Source organism: Xyrauchen texanus, chromosome 11 (genome assembly GCF_025860055.1).
Source record: "Xyrauchen texanus isolate HMW12.3.18 chromosome 11, RBS_HiC_50CHRs, whole genome shotgun sequence".
Lineage (NCBI taxonomy): Eukaryota > Metazoa > Chordata > Actinopteri > Cypriniformes > Catostomidae > Xyrauchen > Xyrauchen texanus.
The window spans coordinates 46,449,300-46,463,729 of record NC_068286.1 but is presented as its reverse complement, the minus strand read 5'-3'; the positions used below and the strand labels follow the sequence as shown (position 1 = coordinate 46,463,729).

The 14,430-nt window shown below is 42.0% G+C and overlaps 1 protein-coding gene across 3 annotated transcripts in view; it reads right to left on the bottom strand.

Moving 5' to 3' along the window:
- Positions 1-555: 555 nt before the first annotated feature.
- Positions 556-14,430, bottom strand: part of fhip1aa (FHF complex subunit HOOK interacting protein 1Aa) — a 38,132-nt gene continuing 24,257 nt past the window's right edge. For 2 of the 3 annotated variants that reach the window (XM_052137578.1, XM_052137577.1), the window contains exons 8-12: positions 12,724-12,923; positions 10,410-11,378; positions 8,296-8,474; positions 7,180-7,300; positions 556-4,417 (exon numbers count right to left, since the gene is read on the bottom strand). In XM_052137578.1, coding sequence (XP_051993538.1) covers positions 4,212-4,417; positions 7,180-7,300; positions 8,296-8,474; positions 10,410-11,378; positions 12,724-12,923 — 1,675 coding nt within the window. In that variant the 3' untranslated portion in view covers positions 556-4,211. The remainder of the gene's footprint in view (positions 4,418-7,179; positions 7,301-8,295; positions 8,475-10,409; positions 11,379-12,723; positions 12,924-14,430) is intronic. The other variant, XM_052137576.1, reaches the window with a different exon arrangement.

The following is a 14,430-nucleotide window of genomic DNA, read 5'->3' as shown; positions in this document are numbered from 1 at the left end:
GGAGGAGGAGGTAGATGAGGAGTAGGGAGAGGAGGTGGATGAGGAGTAGGAGTAGGGAGAGGAGGAGTAAGGAGAGGAGGAGGAGGTGGATGAGGAGTAGAATTAGGGAGAGGAGGAGTAAGGAGAGGAGGAGGTGGATGAGGAGTAGGGAGAGGTGGGGGAGGAAAAGTCGGGAGTGAATGAGGAGTAAGGAGAGAAGGAGGAGGTGGATGAGGAGTAGGGAGTGGAGGATTAGGGAGAGGAGGTGGATGAGGAGTAGGGAGAGGAGGAGGTGGATGAGGAGTAGGGAGAGGAGGAGGAGGTGGATGAGGAGTAGGGAGAGGAGGATTAGGGAGAGGAGGAGGAGTAGGGTGTGGTGGAGGAGAAGAAGTAGGGAGAGGAGGAGGAGTAGGGAGAGGTAGAGGAGGAAGAGGTGAAGTAGTAGGGTGTGGTGTAGGAGAAGAACTAGGGAGAGGAGGAAGAGGTGAAGGAAGAAGAGGAGAAGTAGGGAGAGGAGGAGTAAGGAGAGGCGGAGGATGAAGAGTAGGGAGAGGGGGAGGAGTAGGGAGAGGAGGAGGAGGTGAAGGAAGAGGAAGAGTAGGAGGAGGACGATGACAAGGAGGATGAGGAAGGGGAAGGGGACAAGCAGTCTCTGATTAAATTCGTGTCGCTCTAGTTGACCATGTCCTTGTCCATGTTATGACTATGAGGGATGCTGGTGCATAATAATTTTTTTGTTTGCTGTATTATACTGTAAAGTACATGAAGAAAAAAAAATATGCAAATGTATATATTTGTTGTGTCGTTTGTGTTCATCAAGCAACATAACTTATTACCATATTGTTTTGAATTGATCTCACCAGTGTGTAAGTACTATGTTGTTGTTGTTGTGTGTGTGTGTGTGTGTGTGTGTGTGTGTGTGTGTGTGTGTGTGTGTGTGTGTGTGTGTGTGTGTGTGTGTGTGTGTGTGTGTGTGTGTGTGTCATTTCATTTCATTTTGACCTGAAAATGGGAAGTTTGGTGAATTGGGTGAGAAGTAATGGATTTGTGTAGAGTTTCGAGAAAAGGAGGCATAATTTCAAGAAATGCGTTTAAGCAACTGAGATAAACTAGTACAGAGGAGCAACAAAGCTTGCCGATGTCAAAGTGAAACAGGATATAAAAATGCAGTGCACTAAATGAAATGTTTTGACGGTCAAATTGGTATGACCTCCACTTCGGAAATCAATACCAGTTTTTTATTAAACAGAAAAACATATTTTGGTTGCACTTTATTTTACAGTGTTCTACATTTACATACTATATAATTACAGTAATTACTAGGTACTAACCCCAACCTTAAACCATATGAAGTGCATGTAGTTCCCTAATATTACTCAGTACTCCCTTGGGTAAGTACAATGTAAGCATACTGAAGGTACACGTACTGTAAAATAAAGTGTTATTTAAGTAATATTTATATATGTTTTATTATATGAGATCAACCTTAAAGATGTGTATTTAAACCATCAATATAAAAAAAATGACTTCTGTGAACTTACAATGTTTGTGTAATAACTAGAGATCGTCTGATAGTGGATTTTGCCGATACCAGTAACTAAGGTGGTGGGAAAGGCCAATAACCAATTAATCAGCCAATAGTTTTTACAATTGATTTATATAATGTTAAAATATGGCTTTTTCGTTCCTTACAAAGACAGACACAGACAAAGAGTCCTAAATAAATAAAATCCCAGATGCAGTTTATTGTTTAACCAAAATCCCCAAAAATGACCAGAAAGAATGAAGATTTGGTGCATAACACAGGACTTTTATGTATAAGGCCAAAACACACCGAGGACTCTTATTGTGAAATGACAAATAAAACTATTGGCAACTATCGTCATAGATTTTTTGCTGATAACGATGGTTCCAAAAAGCAACTATCGGCACCGATATACCGGTGTACCTCCGATTTGTACTTAAACCAACTATTCAAGGAACCATCAGATTTCTTACCGAGTTGTTACAAAATGCAGCTGAAGTTATTGTGCATTACACAAACTTTGAGATGAAAAATTTACAAAATACGAAATCTGGATACTTTAAAATGTAGGGCAACTTTGATACTAAAGGCTTCTTTTTCTCTTGTATTAGAGATGTTTAAGGCGTTAGCTTATTCACTGTCTGGCCAAAGAAAAAAACGCTGTTTGGATTTAAATAATGGTTATGATTTGGGGATGTTTCAATTGGTCTGGTCTTGGCTCAGAAACGTTATGCAGCAATAAAATCAATGTACAGAAGGAACAGGTTATCCCATCAATGGATTGCTTATTCCCTGATGGCACGGGCATATTCTAGGACGTCAATGCCAAGATTCATTAAGCTCAAATTGTGAAAGAGTGGTTCTGGAGAAGACTTTACGGAGTGGTTCGGCTCTCCCATTATCAATTCAAGATCTCAGCCAAAAATTAATGCAACGCTGGATGGAAATAAAGGCATTGCATAAATTTGTTGAAACAATGCCACGACAAATGGATGCCGTAATCAAAGCTAAATGTGGTATTGGCGTATACAGTCAAACCACTCTGTAAAGTCTTCTCCAGCACATCCCAAAGACTTTCACTGGGGTTAAGGTCAGGACTCTGTGGTGGCCAATTCATGCTCCCTGATCCACTCTTTCACAATTTGAGCTCGATGAATCTTGGCATTGACGTCCTAGAATATGCCCGTGCCCTCAGGGAATAAGCAATCCATTGATGGGATAACCTGTTCCTTCTGTACATTGATTTTATTGGCGCAAAACCAATTTCTCAGGATTCTCAGCCAAGACCAGACCAATTGAAACAACCCCGAATCATAACCATTATTTAAATCCAAATGACGACTTTTTTGTGGACGGGCAGTGAAATTTAGATGCATTAGATCTGAAGGATTCTCATCTTTTCTTCATAAGCATTAATAAGACAAAGATCCTAATAAGACAGCATAACAATTGCTCCTGACAGGTGAATATCAAACCTCTTCCTAACTGTGCTTCACCTACAACTCTAATGTTGTGCAATCAAACAGACATAGAACAGAAATAATAATAATTAAAAACAAAAAACAGGAAATATTTCAAATGAAATATTGTTGTGAAAAAACATGAATTTCTCTCAATGTAACTGTTTTAATATCATACACCCCTCTGAAGAAATATACATCATCCTAACAATTCGATATGTTGCTCGTTTCAAACATGCAAATTAACAACACGTGTGATGCATAGAAAATCTGAAATTCTTAAAATATCCAGTCTCAGTAAAAATGATCATCAGTGATGCTCTACAAGGAAATAAAACAACTTTGCAAGAATCATTTCTTAACATGAAACATGAGATGCAATGTAGCGTTCCATTTGGTCAGTCTTGTCCAATTTGACCATGTAGGTTTGCAAAAAAAGTGAATCTTGAAAGTATTATGGAGTGGTGGTGGTGTAGTGGTCTAAAGCACATAACTGGTAATCTGGTAATCAGAAGGTTGCTGGTTTGATCCCCACAGCCACCACCATTGTGTCCTTGAGCGAGGCACTTAACTCCAGGTTGCTTCAGGGTGATTGTCCCTGTAATAAGGAGCACTGGAAGTCGCTTTGGATAAAAGCGTCTGCCAAATGCATAAATGTAAATGTAATATTAAGGACTAAAATAATAGGCACAATTCAAATAAGGCCATCGTGTGAGCAATCCTGCAAAAGACATCAACAGTCAGCAGAACACACAGTTGTCCTCTTGTTACAGTCGAAGGACGTTTCATTATGAACATCACAATAAAAGCCTTTTTCATTTGTGCTTTCCGTGACGGTTCCCACCTCTTCCGCTATGGCTGAGTGGCCATTCCTCTTTGGTTTTTACCTGGAGTTTCAGCATTTAGTGTCATGCAAGCCACTTTTGAGAAATGAAGGCACATCTTGTGACTGATTTCTGGCAGGTGATATTGATTCTGAGTGAAAACTGCCACATCTGTTGCTGGAAAATAGGGCTTGGTAATGCATAATCAAATGATGACACTACAACTGTTCACACCACTTGAGAAAAATGTACGTATAAGCTGATAAGAAGGTCCCATTTACAATATCAAGAGTCAGTAAAAGACATTTCCACACCAATGTAAAGGCAGTGCTTTCAATAAAAACTACAATTCATTTAAAACATCTTGAGAGGTTCTTGGAAAAATGAACGACGACATCAAAGCAAGGACATACAGTGGAAAGACTATTCCTCTATGGTAAGATGAGAAATGATGGAGTGTTCTTGTGCAATGGCGGCCAGTTCTTTGAGGAACTCTGTGAAAAGAACTATGGCATAGATCTCAGTCCTATTCGTGGGAACCACCGTTTTGGGTTGGATAGCTGGGTTCTTCTTGGTTCTGTCTGCTTCAGAACCATAGTGGCGATCTCCGGTCTTTGGACTTTCAGAGTCTGGATTGAAATAAAACAGACAAGCACATCATTTTTCAATACATATCAGATGTCATCACTGACAACGGCAAACTTTAAGGTTTGATGCAGCATTTTACTTACACAGAATTACATAAACATCTGCTCTGCTCAAATCTGTGTTGCACTCATTATACATAAAAGTCAGCTCAGAATATTTATCCTGGACAAAGCTGCCTTGGAGAGACCATTTTAAATAAAATGCAACCAAATGTGTCCCCGATTTATGTCCACGAGGAATGTCCCCACGGGTAGCCAGGAACGTGGAGGGTCATTCTGTCCACTGGGGGTTGGAGGTCTGACTCCGGTCTGCCCGGGAAGGAGCGGCTGCTGTCCGCCTGAGAGGGTGGAGGAGTGATCAAGGACCATGCGGCAGCGCATCAGAGAACTGGGTGAGTTTCTTTTTCTCTCTCTCTCGCTCCGTGTTGGCCTTTTCCTTGCCTATTTTGTTTTATTTTGTTGTTTTCCTCTCCTGTCTCCTCCTAGGTCGAGGAAGGCGGGATGACCAGCCGGCATACGGGGCTCAAGGCACGCCCCACCCCCCTGGAGAGGAGGGGAGGGCGTACGTCATGCCAGGGGCTCCCTGGCCTGAGGCAACGCCGGGAGGAGTGTAGAGCGGAGGAGGACGGGCCGGAACGACGCACGCCCGTTCCCCAAACAGCCTGATGGGGCGCGAGAGAATTAAAGTCGGCCGGAGACGACAGTTCGAGAGAGAGAGAGAGAGAGAATTACAGGCAGCTGCCCTGTATGTGTTTATGTTTGTGTGTTTTTGGTTAAGTTTATCATTATTTATATTGTCAAGCCGGTTCTCGCTTTCTCCTTTCCATTTAACCCCTTACAGGCACAAACACAAGCAGAGTGATACAAACAGTTTAGCGTCGGAGTGCTGCTATTCTGAGATATCGGAACTAACTGGTGTATATTAAGGCAATATCACACAAGCAAGTGTGCTGTATGGCCTTATATCAGCACGGCTGTGATTCAGCAGGTTAATCACAGCCGTGCTGATTTAGGTGATTCTGTTGAGTGTGATATTGCTTTTATACAACAGTTCAAAGAACAAGTAAATAAAAAAGGAGGAAAAACTAAAGACTCTAAATAAACTAAAAAAACACATTTGTGCATGGATTTAATTTCTTAAGCCACGGATCAGTATCTGCCGGGTATCCAAGCGGAGGTCCCCCCTGAGTATTTCACGTAGTCATTCGCTATAGAATATGTTCTCTCCTCCGCCATGTTGAATATTTATATCTCCTTCAAATGCAGAAACTCTGGTAAAAGTCGTCTTGAGTATGTTTTTGATTACTCTGTCTGTTGTGTCTCTCAACTGTGATAAGCCTTTTAATGCTGAAGCTGTTAGTTTAACTATATTTCCCAGCTGTAATGTAGTAGCAATCGGAGCAATCATGGAGTAAGAGACAATGCCGACGACTTCAAAGAAACCGCTCGCATCTGACGTCCGCTGACACAATGCACATCAAACTCAACTGGCTCGTAACACTTAAAAATTGTCTTTTGTCACCACCTGTCAGAGGGATAAATAAAAAGACACATCTAGCTCTTTTACACACCTGCTCTGCTCTTACACTTCAGTTTAGAACGGCAGGAACACGAGCGGAGTGATACAAACAGTTAAGCGACCGAGTGCTGATGCTCTGTGACATCAGTACTCATGGAATGCATCTCGTCCAATCAGATTCGAGGACTGGAATTGACTGCCGTATCATTTTGATGAAACTGGGGCAAAAACACGTAATAAATAGTAAAGCAAAACCTTGAGATAAAAGGTGGAAATTTCCAGAAGGAAAAGGCCCACATTTAGAAAACATGAAAGGTTGTTTTCTTCTGCAGCGAGACTGATCGCTCGACCACATGAAGGAGAATAAAGTATTTGCAAACCGTTATTACTCTTGCCTAAAATGAATCTTCAAACAGAAATTGAAAGCAGGGTCTATTTGATTGATTTTTCTACAGTGATTTTAGTGTACTCTTCTCTAGCTTTCATTATAAGGGTGCTTTCACACCACAACTTTTTGTTTGACGTCAGAGATTGGTCCGTTTGGTTGCAGTGAAAACGGTTTTCTGAACATCAGCTTACAACTTACTAAAGTACAGTGTGAGGAGACCAGCTGGAGTTATTGACTCCCAAAAGAGAGAACCGATTCTGAACACCTGAAACGAGTCGTTAGTAATTCCAGACTTACTTCCTGTACTAAACTACGTCATTTGGTAACAAAAAACCCACCTCTGGTCTTCATTGGCTGCTTGCGCAGAGCTTTGCCCCGCCCTAAAACACTACACCAAGTAGTAGACCAATCACAACAGACTGCGACATCTGACCAATAAGAGCAGAGTAGGCTCTCTGAAAGGAGGGGTTTAGAATGAGTGCTTTAGAACGGACCAATCAGAGTAGAGTATGCTCTCTAAAAGGAGTTTAGAATGAGTGCTTTAGAATGTACCAATCAGAGCAGAGTATGCTCTCTAAAAGGAGTTTAGAATGAGTGCTTTAGAACGGACCAATCAGAGCAGAGTACGTTCTCTGAAAGGAGGAGTTTAGAATGAATGCTTTTAGAGTCGTTTTTTGACACTGGGGAAAAAAATGTAATGCTGCAATTTAAATTATGAGCAAATTAAAGTGTTTTTTGTTCATGGATGCATGCAAATTTATTGTATGAGACCTTTAAAACAAAATTAGGCACATTTAAAAACCATAATAGGTGTTCTTTAAAATGACTTGAACATACCTTGACCTCTGCATGAACTCTCTCTGGCCAACAAACAGTGCTGAGCTGCTATTAGGAGCTCTGGGATGTCTTTACGGGTCACAGACAAATCCTCTATCTGGTTCTTCACTGAGGCCAGGACCTTAAAAATGTAAATGGAGCGGAAGAGAGGAAGAATGGAATGAACAAAGAGATGACAATATGAAAGATCTGATTCAGTGTCAATGCTTTGCTTAACAGCTTGTCTTTGTGTTTGATGAAATACAAATGAAGCGACAGATCTGACAGGCAGTTATTACCAAGGCTGGACTGGTAATCTGGCATACCAGGCATGTTCCCGGTGGGCCGACACGAAATGGGCCGAATGGGCTGCGATAAGCTAAAATGAGCCGCCACGTCATGCATAACAAACCACAATTTCCTTCACATGATCAAAAAAAGACAATGCCTCTTAAAGTCTGAGAAAGCATCTGTTTTCATGATACCACAGGCCCATGTATGTAAATGCATGATCTTTAATCTCTTTTTTAATGTGTTTTTGATGTGAAAAGGCAGTATAATTCATTTAGTTTAGTTTAACACACCACATGCTATGTGAATGATGCATCAAACAACAAGAAGAGCTGGATGCAGCTATAGCCTCCAACAGAGCCATTTGTGAGATTGCTTCTTATCCACCCATATAATATCAAAGGGTCCTCCAGAAAATGTCTTGAGTCACAAATGAGCTTCATAACCTTACGCCTTGTATTCATACCATGTACTGTTTGGTGCGGCACATGTTAAATGCTCTGTTCCAAATCCAAGTATGCTCCTAAACACCAAGACTGTAGCAAAATGTCTTAATTATGCTGCCTCTTAAGATACTTTGATTTCGGCAAATTCTAACACAGCTTTGCATGTATCCTTCGAAGAGTAACTGTGTAATACACCGATGCACGGTGCACGGGATCGCTGCTGTGGCAAGAGCATTAGCTCCCTTTGCGTGCGGCCCACTTAGACCCGCCCCAACAACATTACTCAACCAATGGAGTGAGTTGGGGGCAGGACTATCTCTTTATCATCCCATCAGACATAGTCAAAATGCATTAGGGGCAGAGGAGTACATAAGTGTATCAAACACAGGTAGTCAACTACCTGGTAGAGTGAGCGGACACTGGGCTGGAACACCATGTTGGTGTTTAGGAGGAAGGAACGCAGCAGGGGTTGAGGGTAAGCAGATAACTGGGCCAGGATGCCGGTCAGAAGTAGGTTCACATGGAGAGAGTTATTCAGCATGTTTTCTAGACGAGACAGCAACACACTTACAAATGGCCCTAAGAGAGAGAGAGAGAGAAGGAAACATAAACAATTGTTCAATAGAGGCATACACAAATGTATCATAGCGAAGATTAACAGGATAGTTCACCCAAAACTGAAAATTATGTCATTATTTCCTCACCCTCATGATATCTCAGGTGTGTTTGACTTTATTTCTTCAGCACAACACATTTGAGGAAAAATAGAAAAATATCCCAGCTCAGTCGGTCCTTATAATGCAAGTGAATGGAGATTTCTCTTTTGATGCTCAAAAATCACAGACAGTCAGCGTAAACATCTTCCACATGACCCAAGCTGTTAAAATAATGTCTTCTAAAATGGCTCGATCACTTTTGGTGCCAAAATATAAATATTTAAGTACTTTAAATCTCTCTAAATCATCCTTCCGGTGAGCAGCGCTGTTTACAAGTGAGAAGGAGGAACACTGTACAGTATCTTGGTTGGTTTTGGTTTAGATCTGTATTTATCTGCTTCTTTACTTGCAATGGTGCATTTGTGTGATTATCCTGGATGTCTCAACTGAGAGGAGAACTTGAGATTACGTCTGTATCCATGGCAACATGAATACGTCAAACTAGAGACCGCTTGGACTCTCTCGTGAATGCTGACCGGAAGATAGTTTATAGTTAAAGAAGTATTTAAATATGTATCTTTTTTGCACCAAAAGTGATTGTTTCTCTTTAGAAGACATTATTTAAACCGTTGGAGTCGTATCGATGGCGTTTACACTGACTGTCTGTGATTTTTAGAGCTTCAAATGTCTGATCACCATCTACTTGCATTATAAGGACCTGCTGAGATATTTTTCTATTTTTCTTCAAATGTGTTCTGCTGAAGAAAGAAAGTCAAACACACCTGAGATATCATGAGGGCAAATAAATAATGAGAACTTTCATTTTTGGCTGAACTACCCCTTTAAAGTAGGAAACAATTATAAATCTCTTTATCCTGTTTGTGGTGAACTAACCAGCCTGTAAAATACATATATTTGTGTAGTAAATACATAATTATTATTGTTTTCTACAATGCAATGTGCTTGACCTTTGACTTGACCTTCTATTTCTAGTGTGATGAATCATAAGCAATATCAAACACCATTTTTAATGTCTTTTTTGACTAATTATTTGATTGGAGGGTCAAAAGTTACACAAAATAAGAATAAAATGCCAAATATCCACAGGGATCCACTAGCTGAATTTAACATACAACACAAATATAGTGAGGTCATGTGACAATATATACATTATATACTGTACACAGTGTGCTAGTAAGTAGTAGCATTAGTTTTCCAGTATTCCATTTTAGAAGAATAATTCAGCTCTGTAGGTCCATACAATGCAAGTGAATGGGTGCCAACATTTTTAAGCTCCAAAAATCGCATAAAGGCACCATAAAAGTAATCCATATGACTCAAGTGGTTTAATCCATGTCTTCTGAAGCAATATGATAGGTGTGGGTGAGAAACAGGCCAATTTATAAAGAATATTTTGTCATAAATTCGCCTCCCTGCCCAGTAAGGTGAAAGTTAAAATGAAGACTGACTGAGCAGGGAGGAGAATTTATAGTAAAAAAAAAAGACTTATAAATGGATCCGTTTCTCACCCACACCTATCAGATCACTTCTGAAGATATGGATTTAACCACCAGTCGTCTGGAGTACTTTTATGTTGCCCTTTTGTGGATTTTGTAGCTTTAAAATGTTGGCACCCATTCACTTGCATGGTATGGACCTACAGAGCTGAAATATTCTTCTAAAAATCTTAATTTGTGTTCTGCTGAAGAAAGAAAGTCACACACATCTGGGATGGCATGAGGGTGAGTAAATGCTGAGAGAATTTTATTTTTGGGTACACTATCCCTTTAAGAAATAAAGTGAATGTGGGACCATGTAAAATAATTCAGGCTACTTAAAAAAATATATGTTCTCTGACCTGTAAAGGGCACAGCATGACCCCTATTCCCACTGAGGGGTTTGGTCCCAATAGGAGATGGCATCTTTTCTGCCTCTGGGGTCTCTAGCGAGAAAGCGTTAAAGTCAACCTCATCTTCCTCGTACACCATGAGGTCTGTGGGACTCTTGGGTTCACTCTCTGCTTTTACTGAACTACTGGACTGTACACCCAGAGTCCTTATCAGATCCTCATACTGGGCCATGAGGTCCTCTCCATCTGGGGCCACAGACTTTTGGTCTGATAGTTCATGAACCCCCCCTCTCTTATTACTCTCTGTGTGGTTCAAAGGGAGGCTTAAGCCATTGCTCATTGAGGAGTCTGAATTTGGAGTGTTTTGATAAGATTTTGGTTCACCAGACTCGTCCGGCGTTGTTTTTTCAGTAAGTTTGGATGGGGCATGATAGCGGCCACCAGAGTCATTGACATCCTTCTGAGCTACCAGGTCATAGACCATAACATCATTCTGAAACTCAGACTCTTCGATGTAAGAGCCTTTCACAAGCATAATAGCAGTTCTCCGCAGTTCTTGGATGTGTTTTGGGGGCTCTTCCGGGATGGGATGAGTCTCGAGATTTTCCTCTGATTGGATTTTTGTTGGACAAGCATCATAACTATCATCCCACTCCAGCTCCAACAATCCAGTAGCAGCAGCAAGAGCTTTGTGGGGTGGACCAGAGCGATGCATCCGAGTTTGGGGATGCGTATTCCTGCTGGAAATCGTTGGCCGAGTCCTACCTGCCTCCTCCAGGGTACTGGGCTGGTACTCTTCTGGAGGGGGGTTCTCACCATCGTAAGGGGCCGACCACACACGGCATGCTCGCGTGCAGTTATTAATGCTGTTTCGAGCATCGTACAGGTAGTGCAGGTAACTGACATCCAGGTGGATCTCAGAGCCAATGACACAGGAGTGACCACAGTCGTCCTCCTCTGAGAGGACCGCCTCCGAATCTAGAGAAACAATAAGCAATAGTAAAATTGTAAAAAATACAGTATGTACATTTCATGACCTCTTCGTCGAGGAAAATACTTAATCTTACAAAGAAGTAAGCGGATTGCACAGTCTAAAATTAAAAATAAGGTCGCAGGAATTAGAGAAGTGTTTTGGAAGAGACATGAAAGGCATTTTTTGAGGAAATATAGGTCATTATAATATTTCGGTATTTAATGTAGGTCAAACTATTAACAAAATGTGAAACGGAAATGTCATTGTCATGTTTGTTGATTTTAGTGAATTTTAAAACAATGTTTAAGAAATTGTGGAGCGGAGGGGGGCGGGGCCGGGTCAGAATATCGCGAGCCCGGTCCCCAATCGGCCTGATGAGGAGCGCGAGGGATAAAGGCGGCCGGTGACGATGGTTCGAGAGAGAGAGAATTACGGGCATGTTCGTCATGTGTGTGTTTATGTTTATGTGTTTGTGCTTTTGGTTTAAGTTTGCATTAAATTATGATTTATGTTGACAAGCCGGTTCTCGCCTCCTCCTTGCCCATCCTTAACAGTGTTACATTGGTGCCGAAACCCGGGAAGGAGGAGGGATGCCCGTTGCAGAGTCCTCGACACTGCCGTTCACCCAGGGGAGCGCCGCTGCCATCTGCCGGGTGACGGAGTAGCCCAACCGCCCGGATGCGGGGAACTGGCAAGTGGGGACTGGATACCCCGACTGCCTGGAGCGAGGGAGCCACTGCCGGGGGCGGAGGAGTGCCCTGCCGTCCCCAGAGACGCGTCGAGGGAAACTCTCTGACCGCCCGTAGCGGTAGGGCCACTGCCAGGGGCGGAGGAATGTCCCCATTTGCTGCCAGAAAAGCGGAGGGGCGTTCTGCCCGCTGGGGGTCGAAGGTTTGACTCTGGTTCGCCCGGGGTTGGAGCGGCTGTCGTCCGCCTGAGTGTGGAGGAGTGTTCGAGGATCACGCGACGGTACATCAGAGAACCGGTGAGTGAGCTTTTTCTCTCTCTCCTCTCTCTCTCTCTCTCTTTCGCACTGTGTTGGCCTTTTCCCTCGCGCGCCTCATCAGGCCGATTGGGGACCGGGCGCGCGATATTCCGACCCGGCCCCGCCCCCCATTGGAAATTCTGTTTTCATAATATAACTATCATAATTGTTCTTCCTTCAAAGTTGAGTTGAGTCACTATGCCACCACGAAGACTTAAGAGTGCATTGGGAATATGAGAAAATAAAACCTTCATTCTTCAGTCATTTAATTGACTAGATCAACACTGGACATGTTGCACATTAGAACCTCAAATGTCTGCATGACATTCATGACTTTTACAAAGCAAGTTACAAAACTACTTTACCCATATTTCCTGTATGAGAGCCATCAGTGCTTTTGGACCACAGGATGGAGTCCATCTGTCTGAGTGGAGGAGGGATGATCTCAGGAGAGCAGCAGGAGGGTGTAAGGGCCAGAAACTTAGCGCCTGAAACAGAGTAACAGTCTCTCTCTCTCAGAACTCTGCGCTGGCTCAACATCATGTGGTTACAAGGGATCAGGTACCTGAGGGAAACCACGAGACACAACTTATAGTGCTACAAGGCGCTCCAGGAAGTTACCCTCAAAGGGAAAGCAATTGACATATAATAGATAACAGTCCCAATTGGCACACTATACACTCATTGATGTAGTGTATGAATTTTAAAAGTGTGGTATCATCCCAAATAAAACACTTAATGTTTTCTTACTACACAGAAGTGATGTTTCGCCACTAGCTTTAGCGCGTTAGCCAACCTCAGTTCAACACTTTAAGTACATATTGACACAGTGTTGGGTGATGGTAAAGCATAGCCTAAAACTGACATTTATAAGGTGCTGTCTTCACTGATGTTTTGCTAATGGCTAAATTCTCCATTATTTACCATTGTTTTGTCAGACCAGCAATGCAGCCAGGTGACTCCACCCCTTCCGCTAAGTACGACACGCCTGAGTGCATAAAATGTCCAACATTTCACATTCTGTTTTGATGGTTGAAATAGTAGCATCCGGGTACTCGAGTACACTTCTTTTTGTTGCATTTTCAGTGTTAACATACTGCTAGCACTACTTAACCTTTGTGTGACCTTCGGGACATTTTTGTCTTTTTCCACTGTTGTTTTTTCGATCATTCTGTTAATGCCAACGGCATACATTTTGCCAAAGGTGTGTATTTTGAGTGAATTTTGATATTTCAACCTCAGTTCCTATAATACATCTATATTACACAAAATAGTTACACATTAAATGTCCCCATTGAAACCCATTAAAATTGCAATATTTGATCCCAGTATCATTAAAGCATAAAATCATGAATTCTATGGTATTACACTTTCATTCTGGAGCCCTGGCTTCAAAATTTACACTTTAATATTTTCCACCAGATGGTGCCATTTTTCACATGTTTAGCCTATGGAGCAAATACAAGCTTTTCCCCTATTTTCTGTTTGCTGTATTATAGAGACCTGCAGGACAATTTAATAAATGATGCAGCTAAAATTGTGTGTGTGTGTGTGTGTGTGTGTGTGTGTGAGCGTGTATTTATCACTTTGTGGGGACCAAATGTCCCCATAAGGATAGTAAAACCCGAAATTTTTGACCTTGTGGGGACATTTTGTCGGTCCCCATGAGGAAAACAGCTTATAAATCATACTAAATTATGTTTTTTGAAAATGTAAAAATGCAGAAAGTTTTCTGTGAGGGTTAGGTTTAGGGGTAGGGTTAGGTTTAGGGGATAGAATATAAAGTTTGTACAGTATAAAAACCATTATGTCTATGGAAAGTCCCCATAAAACATGGAAACACAACGTGTGTGTGTGTGTGTGTGTGTGTGTGTGTTGGAATCAGGGACGGAGGGGGGTTCGTAGTTCATGCACAAAATGTTGTTGATCGGGGGGGACAAAAGGGATTTCAAGTGCATCTAGGGCATCCCCAGGTAGACAAGGGCCCCTGGGCACTGGCCCCATTGGCCCGGTCGGTAATTTGTCCCTGGTTGGTATGGATGTCAGAGTGTGCTTTGTATGTGTGTATTGCG